General features: G+C 39.8%; 2 protein-coding genes across 2 annotated transcripts; both read left to right on the forward strand.

Annotated features, from left to right (window-relative positions):
- Positions 1–2,544: 2,544 nt before the first annotated feature.
- On the forward strand, positions 2,545–6,349 carry AK88_04427 (uncharacterized protein; the record flags this gene model as incomplete). Its single annotated transcript, XM_012482037.1, has 3 exons — positions 2,545–5,322; positions 5,522–6,017; positions 6,216–6,349. The coding sequence occupies 3 exons, from the start codon at positions 2,545–2,547 to the stop codon at positions 6,347–6,349; spliced, it is 3,408 nt and encodes a 1,135-aa protein (XP_012337460.1).
- A 1,843-nt stretch (positions 6,350–8,192) lies between these two features.
- Positions 8,193–9,815, forward strand: AK88_04428 (uncharacterized protein; the record flags this gene model as incomplete). Its single annotated transcript, XM_012482038.1, has 3 exons — positions 8,193–8,352; positions 8,707–9,083; positions 9,267–9,815. The coding sequence occupies 3 exons, from the start codon at positions 8,193–8,195 to the stop codon at positions 9,813–9,815; spliced, it is 1,086 nt and encodes a 361-aa protein (XP_012337461.1).
- Positions 9,816–9,873: the final 58 nt, after the last annotated feature.

Here is a 9,873-nt window from a genome sequence, read left to right on the forward strand (position 1 = left end):
TATGCAAAAGGGAAAAAAAAAAAAAAAAAAAAAAAAAAACAATTATATATAAGAAAGCATAACCTTGCGAAGTGAGGCATTATTTGCAAAAAAAGGCTACCACATTTGGGCGAGCAAAGTGAACGAAACTTCAAGTAGAAAAAGCATTTCGCAATTTTCCTACCAGCACAAAGGCAAACACGTGTACGTATAGTTATATGGATACGCACATACGCATGTACTGCAAAATATGTGATCAAAGATGTGGGCGGAAAAGGCGCTCGAGGAAGGCGTGTAGCTAGGGTCCCCAGCCCAGCTAACGCATGTACAAATAGCTGCACACAAGTTATGCTACGCGACATGCTCATCTGTAAGAATATATATTTTTTTGAAGGGGTAAACACACACGTGGGTCTTCTTATGTATTCGATTGTGCATTCTCCCGCCGAGTGTAACCTGTCCGGTGAGCGCCCCTTTATTAAAGCTTCCGCACTTTGTAGAGTGCCATTTTTTTGTTTTGCGTTTGAAAATTTGGTCAATCCCGTGCAAAAGGAAAGCTGGAAATGGAACATGTCGCGGTGAAGGTGTCTGTCTACCCCACCCTCATCTCTGTCAGGGTTGCTGAATGCACCGAAGAACGCGTAGCTACGTATATAACGACGTTTGCTGCGTGTGTTTGTATGTTCGCATACTCAAATGTGTATGCACCTAAGTGCATGTACGCATGGCGGACAAAAAAGATCGGCTTTTTTTTGTACCTCATTAAAGTCGCACTCGCCAAAAAAAAAAAAAAAAAACAACAGGAAAAATGACCATTTAAGTGGAATGCCTATTTTGTACCCCCACCAATGTATCAGATATTTCCACGCATTTAAATGTTCTTATGTTGAATGACAAAATAGGATGCCCCACAAGTGTTTTATATTTGTCTGAGCATCCTTCAGTATGTTCAGCAAAACATACAAGTCTGCGCTACACTGCGGAAAAGAGATCCCCCAAATTGCAACATGCCAAAAATAGCTTGGCATTATTTGATGTTTTTATCAGCTCGCCAAAATGCACCCCCATGGGTGTTGTTCCAACTTCCTTCCGATGGCCACTTGTTAGCGACGACGTTGCTACCCCCTGTAATGGACCAATTCGAACATGGCAGCAACAAAGGGACATTTTTGAAAAGGTGCACAAATGAGTGATAATGCCTGTTTGCCGCTTGATTCGCATGTAGGATTTCTTATTTTTAATTTCTTTTTTTTTTTTTTTTTGCATTCTGACAAATAACCATAATCTAGGGTTCGCTAAATTGTGTGGTGGAAAAGTTGACCCCAATTTGGCTTGTAGTTCTTTTCCTCATTTGTAATCTTATAAGTGTAACGTGCCCAAGTACGTACACATATAAAAAGGTATGTACATTTTGCTTTCCATACGATGTTTCTACAAAGTCGATTGGCTCATATTGATTAGCCGAAGGAGCACCATTTAAGAAGAGATGATGGCGGCACAATGTTGCTGGCTAACCATGTCTTCGCAAGGTGTACAACCCAATATATCACCTTCAGTTAAACATGTGCATGTAGTGTAAATAATACAAATAAGTATAGGCCGGTGCGAACTGCTCATGTGGTGAGAAAGGTACCCTCCAAAAATGGATAATGACGGAATAGGCTGTTTTGTTTGTACCATTTTTTATGTCCAAATTGTGAAGCTACTGGGGGGCATTTGAGTACCCATCTTTGTCTCAACCCCCCTTGAACAAGTAGTAACACATAATTTAAAAAAACAAAAACATAATCCCCTGTTGCGGTCTTTTTTAGTAAGTAGCACAAATTAAGTTTTATTTTTGCTGGATAAGTACTATCCACCACCAATGCACGTAGTACTTGCCCGCTGGGGACATACCCAAGTGCGCTTTACCGCGTGAATAGGGTTATAAAAGGGTTATGCAAAAGGGAAAAAAAAAAAAAAAAAAAAAAGGGACTTGCCTGCACGCGTGTGTAACTATATGCACATGCACTTTATAACATTGCAGAAAAACGAAAAAAATAAAATAAGCAAAACGGGATAGATCAATTCGGTGGTAAGTAGAACAGGAAAAAAAAAAAATTAAGAACAAATGAAACGTATGGTTAAATGCAACTCTGTTAAGATAGAGAAATTTTTTAAATATAACTCGACCGTGCAATGGAACATAAACACGTTCATGGAACTATGTCATAATATGTTAGTTTTTTGGTTTTTTTTTCTTTCTTGTGAGACATGTTATAAATTTATTTCTGCGCGGAGGTAACTTGACTTAAACTTTGAGAGAAATAACATTTTTTTTGTGTTTTACAATTTCTACATTTTTGAACGCGTCATTGCAGGTCTGCGCGAAGGTCTGAGGAGTTTCCCTAGTACGCAGACGGGGGGTTGCAAAATTGTTTCCGTTCTCTGGGTACCCTTCTCAGTGTTCATTTTTCGGTTTCGAAATTTATACCGTTTTGCGCTGTTAGCTTCTACACTAGTATAACCCCTTCACACGGCTCTCCCCCTGGTAGCACAGCCCCCATTGTACATCGCAGTTAAGACATGATTCCTCATAGCAACGAGTGTAAGTCCCAAAAGGAAGAGGACAGGAGTAACCATTTGAACGATCAAGTGGTGCGTGACAACACTAACGGTAGAAATGTATGCTCCTTTCCTCAGGATGTAAGAAATGTAGGCTACGACGGCACATGCAAAGAGTCGGAAGCAAATCCCTTTCGCTGCATCAGTGCGAAGGATGGCCACAATGCTTGTGCAAGCGGTAGGACACCCCCTTGCGATGACTCAAGATGCGACAATGTAGTGGTCAAGAAAAAGAAGAAACCTTTTCTTCACGAATTATGCAAAAATTATGTAAAGCTGACTTTACACAGACCATGCTGCGTCATGCTAAGTGTGACCATAGGATTATTCATTGTGACCCTTATGAGCATCTCTCTTTATGTGAACATATTTAGTGAAGTGGAAAATAGGTCGGAAGTTCTAACCTCTATTCTGAGAAAGATAAATGGAGAGGAATTCATAAAAATGAATGTCGGCAACGCAAGCGATGTAATGATTCACACAAGTGACAGTATAGGGGATAAAGTGGAAGATTATTTTAAATTTTATAAAAAGGAAAAAGCAGCAACGTTGTTGTTTTATCTTGACAAGGAGGAGGGGAAAACGATTCTACAATACGATACGCTTAAAGACATTTTCTTTTTGGTGCAATTTTTTAAGCAAATGAAAACAAGAAATAAAAAAAACTGGAGTGAAATGTGTAAACGGTTTGATGTTCCTATGATGGAGTCTAAATGCTTCGTGTTAGGTTTGTTCACCATTTCGGAACTTCAAAATGCAGAATATGACACGACACCTAATTGGGAAGAATATTTTGATGATCTCCTAGAAAAGGACGAAAGATCTGTGGGCAATTTTTTCTACAACGCACTTATTTTTTTGCCCAATTTTTTATATCAGCCTCATAAGTTCGACACTCAGAGAAAGAAGATAAAGGACATAACATCTGACCTGTCTAAAAATGTGGAGGCTCTTTTATTTGTCTTCAATTTCGATGAAGGTGTTGACGACTCCTCTTTGAATGAATGGTATCGTCTGCTGAACATGCATGTGAAATTGCTGAATGCAGGGGAGAAAAAGTTTGTAACGATTCAAAATTTGGACAGCAGTACTTATGTTCATGAGATAAATCAGGATAGGAATTGGAGCATGGCTGTTGTGAATGAAAAGATACTTGAGGATAACGAACAGTCATCCATCAGTGTAGGTTTTAAATCAAATTACGTGTTTGCCATTTTGTCCTTTCTCTTTATATTCATTTATGCATGTTCCTTTTCGTCGGACGGTTTGAAGCATAATGGACAAGACGAGGGACCAGAAAGAAAAAGGGGGAAAAAGTTTTTACTTATCTTGTCTGTATATACCCTGACCTTCTTTTCCTTTTTCTCCACCTTTTTCATCAATTTGTTTTTCCAAATTCATGTTCTACGAATTTATTTATTAAATTTGTTCCCCCTTTTTTTTCTAAGCGTCCTATTTTGCTGCGTCAACATATTTTATCGCAACAAGTGCGTAGTGCAACCTTCCAACATGATAATACGCAGAATGAGGAGCGTAAATATTTCCAAGAACAAATCTGTAGATATGAATAAGTATTATCTGAGAGCTAGCTACAAGTCACTTTATTTTGTGGGCAAAATTACTTTAATCGTTTTGTCCCTATACTTGGTTGGATTTTCCTGCACTTACAGAATCGTCCAAGTGTTTTCTCTAAATTCGATTTTTGCCATCCTTTGTCTGTTTCTCTACTACGCTGTGTTTTTTAACAACATGTTTGGCCTTTTGTTTTACAGGGACAACCACTTGTTGCTTTCACCATCTCAATTGTTACCACTTGCGCAGTCGGGATGTAGCACGTCGAGGGATCAACCCGAGGAGCATGTTATAGCCTTTTCAGAGGTGGTGAATAGTGGAGTGATGGTACACAATAGTTGCATATCGAGTGGAAACTCTGCACATGGGGTGAGCCATATTTCCCCCAACGCACGCTGTTCATGCGAAGGTGTAGATGGGAAGAAGCATCACATAGGAAATTGCATTTACCCGAATGGTATGGAAAATTGCACTGAAAAGAAGGAAGACAGGAATAAAGCAAGCTGTGGGAGAACCCCAAGGAAGGGATTTCTCCTCCTCGTTGTGTTATTTTTCCTCCTCATTTTAGCGTTCTCCCTAACTTTCCTAATAAGGAACGAGAAGATTCACCTGGATGTGTACCATTACATGACGCAGGAATCGCCACTGAGAAGGTTTATTCAAAACTTTGAGAAAAGGGCAGGGTTCGTAATCGAGCCAGCATATTTGGTGTTGCCTTCTTCACACGAGTTTGACTACGGGGATGAACAAAACGCAAATGTAATAATAAACCTTGTAAACCAAATGCAGGAGGAAGGATGTATTCATGAACCCATTGTATCGTGGGTTCATGCATTTGAATTATTAAAAAATGACTGCCGCACTATAGACTCTTTTACTAATCAGTACGATTTGGATCGCTATAAAAAATCATGTCATAACATCATTCCACATAAAGAGGGCAAAGAACTCCATTTGAATAAGTTAAAAGAAATTTTTTTCAAAGATGAGGAAAAGACATGTGATAGCTTTTACCAAATTGTGTACGAATGGATGAATCACAAAGAGGACGGGATATATGATAGTCAATTTTTTAAGATTAAAACGTTGTACGGGGAAAAAATTGGCCACATCCTCCCCCAGTACTACAACATAAGGCCACACTTGTTCTATGGCGATTATGTGAAGGTACGTCGTGTGATCATTCCACAGATGGGTGGCACCTCTCCACTGAGACGTCGCATCCCATCTAAGCAAAACGCAAAATATACGATTGAAATTTCCATATGAACTTTTTTTTTTTTTTTTTTTTTTTTACCCTCTCTTCATTACCACGTCTCTAAACGTGTCTTTTTTTTTCTCTCTCTCCCCACCCCCTACCCCTCAGATGCACGACCCGCACAGCATATCGAGCAGCCGAATCGGCTTTGTCCTGCACAATTACACATCCAACCAAGTAAAGAACATGGAAAATTTGAACAGAATAAACAATATTGTAAAAAGGAGTAACATAAAGAATACATATTTTTACTCAGAAAGTTACGTACTATACAATCAAGCTACCAGATTTATGTCAGAATGCAAAGTGATGTTAATTCTATACTTTTTGATTTACTTATTTTCTTTATACATGTTCAATAGCATGGGGGTGGTAATAATATTTCACTTTTGGCTCTGCTATAATTTAAGTGCGCTTTATTTTATGCATAGCTTTGAAGTGAATACTGATGCGATTACGGTTATTTTGTTAAAAATGGGGGCAGTCATATCTTTGTCTCATTACCTGTATGCAACTCTGTTTTTTGAGTCGATCATGCTAGACAGGAAGAATTATTCCAACAGCATGCGGCAGTCTTACCCCTACTTGGTGTTCCTCGTGTTGTGTAAGTGGAGGACAAAATGGGGAGCAAATTAATAAGGGAGGGCAGAAGGGATGAGTGATATACAAAGGCTTTTACAGAATGAATCATAACCAGTTTAATTATTCCAAACGGGGGATAACCACCTTTTTGCCCGCATCACATCGCTGACAGGTCACATTTCTTTCTTTTCCTTTTTTCTTTCACTCCCACACTTGGCAGACCTTATTAGTTTCACCCTGGAAGATTACGCATCGAACGTTTTGAGGCTACTCATCCTGAACCACCTCGTCTGGTTCTTCCTATACAGCTTAATAATTTTTTTCGTCCACAAAATGTACGTGAATAGCGCATGACACTGGCTCCCATTATTATATGTGCACTGGTCCCTTGAATGAAAAAAGCGCAGTGCAGTAGTACTATGCGGTGTTACTTTTTTTTATAATTAAGTAGATACACATACCCTGTGTGTCACAGGTGTCCCTTCGCCTTCCTCTCTGTTAACTGTTTTTAAAGAGAGTACACCCAAGGGTGGTGGTTCCCCCCTGTTGTTTAAAATGCACATCTTTTTTGTGATTGTCAACAAGGGGCAAAAAAAAAAAAAAAAAACGGGACTGCCCCTGTAATGCCCGCGTGATGCCTGTGCATAATTGTATGAACCTCTAATTAAAAAAATACCCATCCCCAAAATGACTTCATCCCCATTGGTTGTAAAACATCATATCAGTTCGTTTGCCACAAGAACGGGATGTGTTCCAAGTGGGAGTAAAGAGGAGTGTTGCTGTTACAGCACGCATCTCAGTTTGTGTCAATTTGCTGCAAATGCAATCGCCACCAAACTTTGTTTTATTTTCTTCAATATGTTCGGGGTCTTTCGAAATTTCCCTTTTTTTCAAAATGTCCGCTTAAAAAAAAAAAAAAAAAAAAAAAAGAAACAAGAATCGTGGCTTATGTGCAGCGTAGCTCGAAAATGCGATTAATGCCTTTTTCATTTAACGTTCCCCTTTTGGGGTTTCCCCTCTGTCATGCAACAGAAATTGAGCTTTTCTGAGGTGGGCCCAACGAGGACAGGTATTCATTAAGGCGAGGGGGGTGGGGGGGTTGTAAGAATTGTTATGCTTCACTATGGGGAAGACCTGCTAATGCCTTTTCTCTTCCTGCCTGTTAAACTAGGCATAAACGAAAAAGGTGCAACGGGGGGTGGCGGATGAAAAGCAAACAAGTCAACAAACAACACAGTGAAGGACGTCGCGGCAATGCGGAATCGCAGCCGCAAAAGATGAGTGCAAAAATGAAAGCACATATGAGCTAAAACGAATATGCACAAACACCTTATGCGAGAAACGGAAGTGCACAAAAGGTATATTCAACATGCATCGCTCGTTTCACGTTGCTCGTTTACTCCACCCTTGTTGCACTTTTATACCCCCATGTGGGCCAACTGCCCATATAGGAGCTTCTGCCACTACTTGCCTTTTTTCAAGGGCGCAATTCAGCGGACTTTGCAGTGGAATTACAGCCGCTAACAATTTTTTGCGTTAAGCAACTTACACCTCCCACGATCTGTAAAAGTGGCACATGTTACTTGCCAGAGCACGTCATGATCACGCGTATTATATATATGTATTTAGCTGCGCGAATCAATTTTTTTTTTTTTTTTTTTTTTTTTTTTTTCTCATTTTATGCCTTCATTTGATTGTTATAAATAGATCAGCTTATCATTCCCCTCATATTCGAAGCTGCAAACAGTTAAACTTTGTAACCCCCTTCCTGCAAAAGTGAGTAATTCAGGTATGCGCACAAATTTCTATAGGTCAAAAAATAAAAATACGTGCAACGGCATTGTACTGTTGCTGCTGATGTTCCTCACCCTACGACGGACATGCTATATTTTTTTTTTTTTTTCTTACCCAGTTAACTGAACACTTGTGTATGCTTGTTGTCAACTCATGTATGAATAGATCGTACAACGCACCACGGCAAATGGGCTCACCTGAATGGGCTCGCACATGCATGTGACATTACAGTGCGGTCAAGCGCGTAGTACATAAGAAGCGCAGCTTCCTATGCGCCTATCCGCTTAATCACGTATCCACGTAACTGCTTAACAGCGCAACCGCTCAATTGATTTAAACTGCCCCCACCCCCCCACCCCCTCCTTCCCATTTGCATTGGCAACAGGTTTGCAGAGCCGAAAACATGGCGGCGAAGATTCACTACAGCGTCCACACGACGAACAAGTACTCCGTGTTCGATACGGACAACTCAGATGAAGAAAATGAGAACAAAGGATTGAAGGAACCCAAGAAGCGCGAAGTAAATAGTTCCAATGAGGACAGGTCCCACAGCAATAACCCAGGTAAACATTAACGAGAGGGGCCAAAGCATACATGTATAAGTGATCCGTATGTATATGTTTACTTAACCGTATTTGTTTTGCATCATGGGCAGTTATACACAGAGCAGGTCTTCCATACGACTGTGCTGTGTAAATTGTGTATATTTGCTGCACTGGAAAAATGGACAATTTTTTCACGCACCAAAGGGGAATGCCGCATAATTTGTAACCTTATGCGGCATAAAGATCATCCTGTAGAATGTTATAATATAAGGCTAACTGTGGAGGCTCCCCAGACATAACTCCACTGCACGTGAGTCTTACCCCACAATTAACGGTTCACATATGTATGGTTCTCCCTCAATTTCCCCTAAGAAAAAAAAAAAATAATCGACATAAAGGACCACAAAGCAACCGTGCCAAATAAAAATGTTAGTGCCAACAAGGTTACCGCATATAATGATAGGTATAACAAATACCCTGGTGTATCATCCATCAACGAGTTACATGAAAGTAGCCAAGGCAGAAGTAACCGCGACAGTTATCATCTAAGGGGCAATAATATAAGAAGTAAATTCCCTCGCAAGAGAGGAGTAGGAGGTGGGCTCGGCACAGGATACAGTAACACATCAACGAATATTTTATCCAGCAGTAATTATTATTCAGGTTCCAGGGCCCATGATTATAAGATGGGCACCGACAGCAGGAACTATAACTCTAGGTATAATTATAACAAGTTCGACCACAGGGAGGTAAGTCAACACGGTGTCAGCGCGGCGTCAACACGTCGTCAATGAACAGTGCAAACGACACTGCGTCCCCTTACACGTATGCAGTATCCCACGCGTGCGAGCTTTTTTCCATTTATGTATGAACGCACACTACACCACCACTACCCCTTTCTTCTCCCCACTATATTAATACTTGACCTACAGAGAATCTTCAACGAATACAACGATAGCAGAAGCAAGTATGAAAACACAAAGAGAGAAGCACACGTAGAATCCTTAAGTAAGAATAATGAAGAGAGCGCAAACGTGGGAAGGAAACATAACTCAGTTACAATTGATTATGACCTGTATAGAAAACAGCAGGAGAAGAAATTAATTTCAAATAAAAGTGTCATGCAGAATACTGATAAAAAGACAAAAAAAAATGCATTGAATAGTGAAAGGAGCAAAGCTACAACAAATTCTGCGAGCACGACGAAGCGAAATGACCACGCGGATGATGAAATGAAATCGGATCATCCTAAGAGGAAAGCAATAAATGTTTATCAATATATTTTGGAAGAAGGGGGAAGAGTTGATAGAATCCCAGGATTTCGCAGAGGTTATCGAAGCTATAAAAAATCGGATGAAGCCAATTGGAATAATAAAATGGAAGGCAAAGCGAAAATACAGATGGACGAGAAACTTTTTAAGAAAAGAGACCCACCCAACATTAACGATGCCAGGGCCTTCCCTTCCTTGACTAGCAAATAATGACAATTCGAATTTTTTTTTTTTTTTTTTTTTTTTTTTTTTTTTTTTTTTTTTTTGT

This window comes from Plasmodium fragile, assembly GCF_000956335.1.
Source record: "Plasmodium fragile strain nilgiri unplaced genomic scaffold supercont1.62, whole genome shotgun sequence".
Taxonomy (NCBI): Eukaryota; Apicomplexa; class Aconoidasida; order Haemosporida; family Plasmodiidae; genus Plasmodium; species Plasmodium fragile.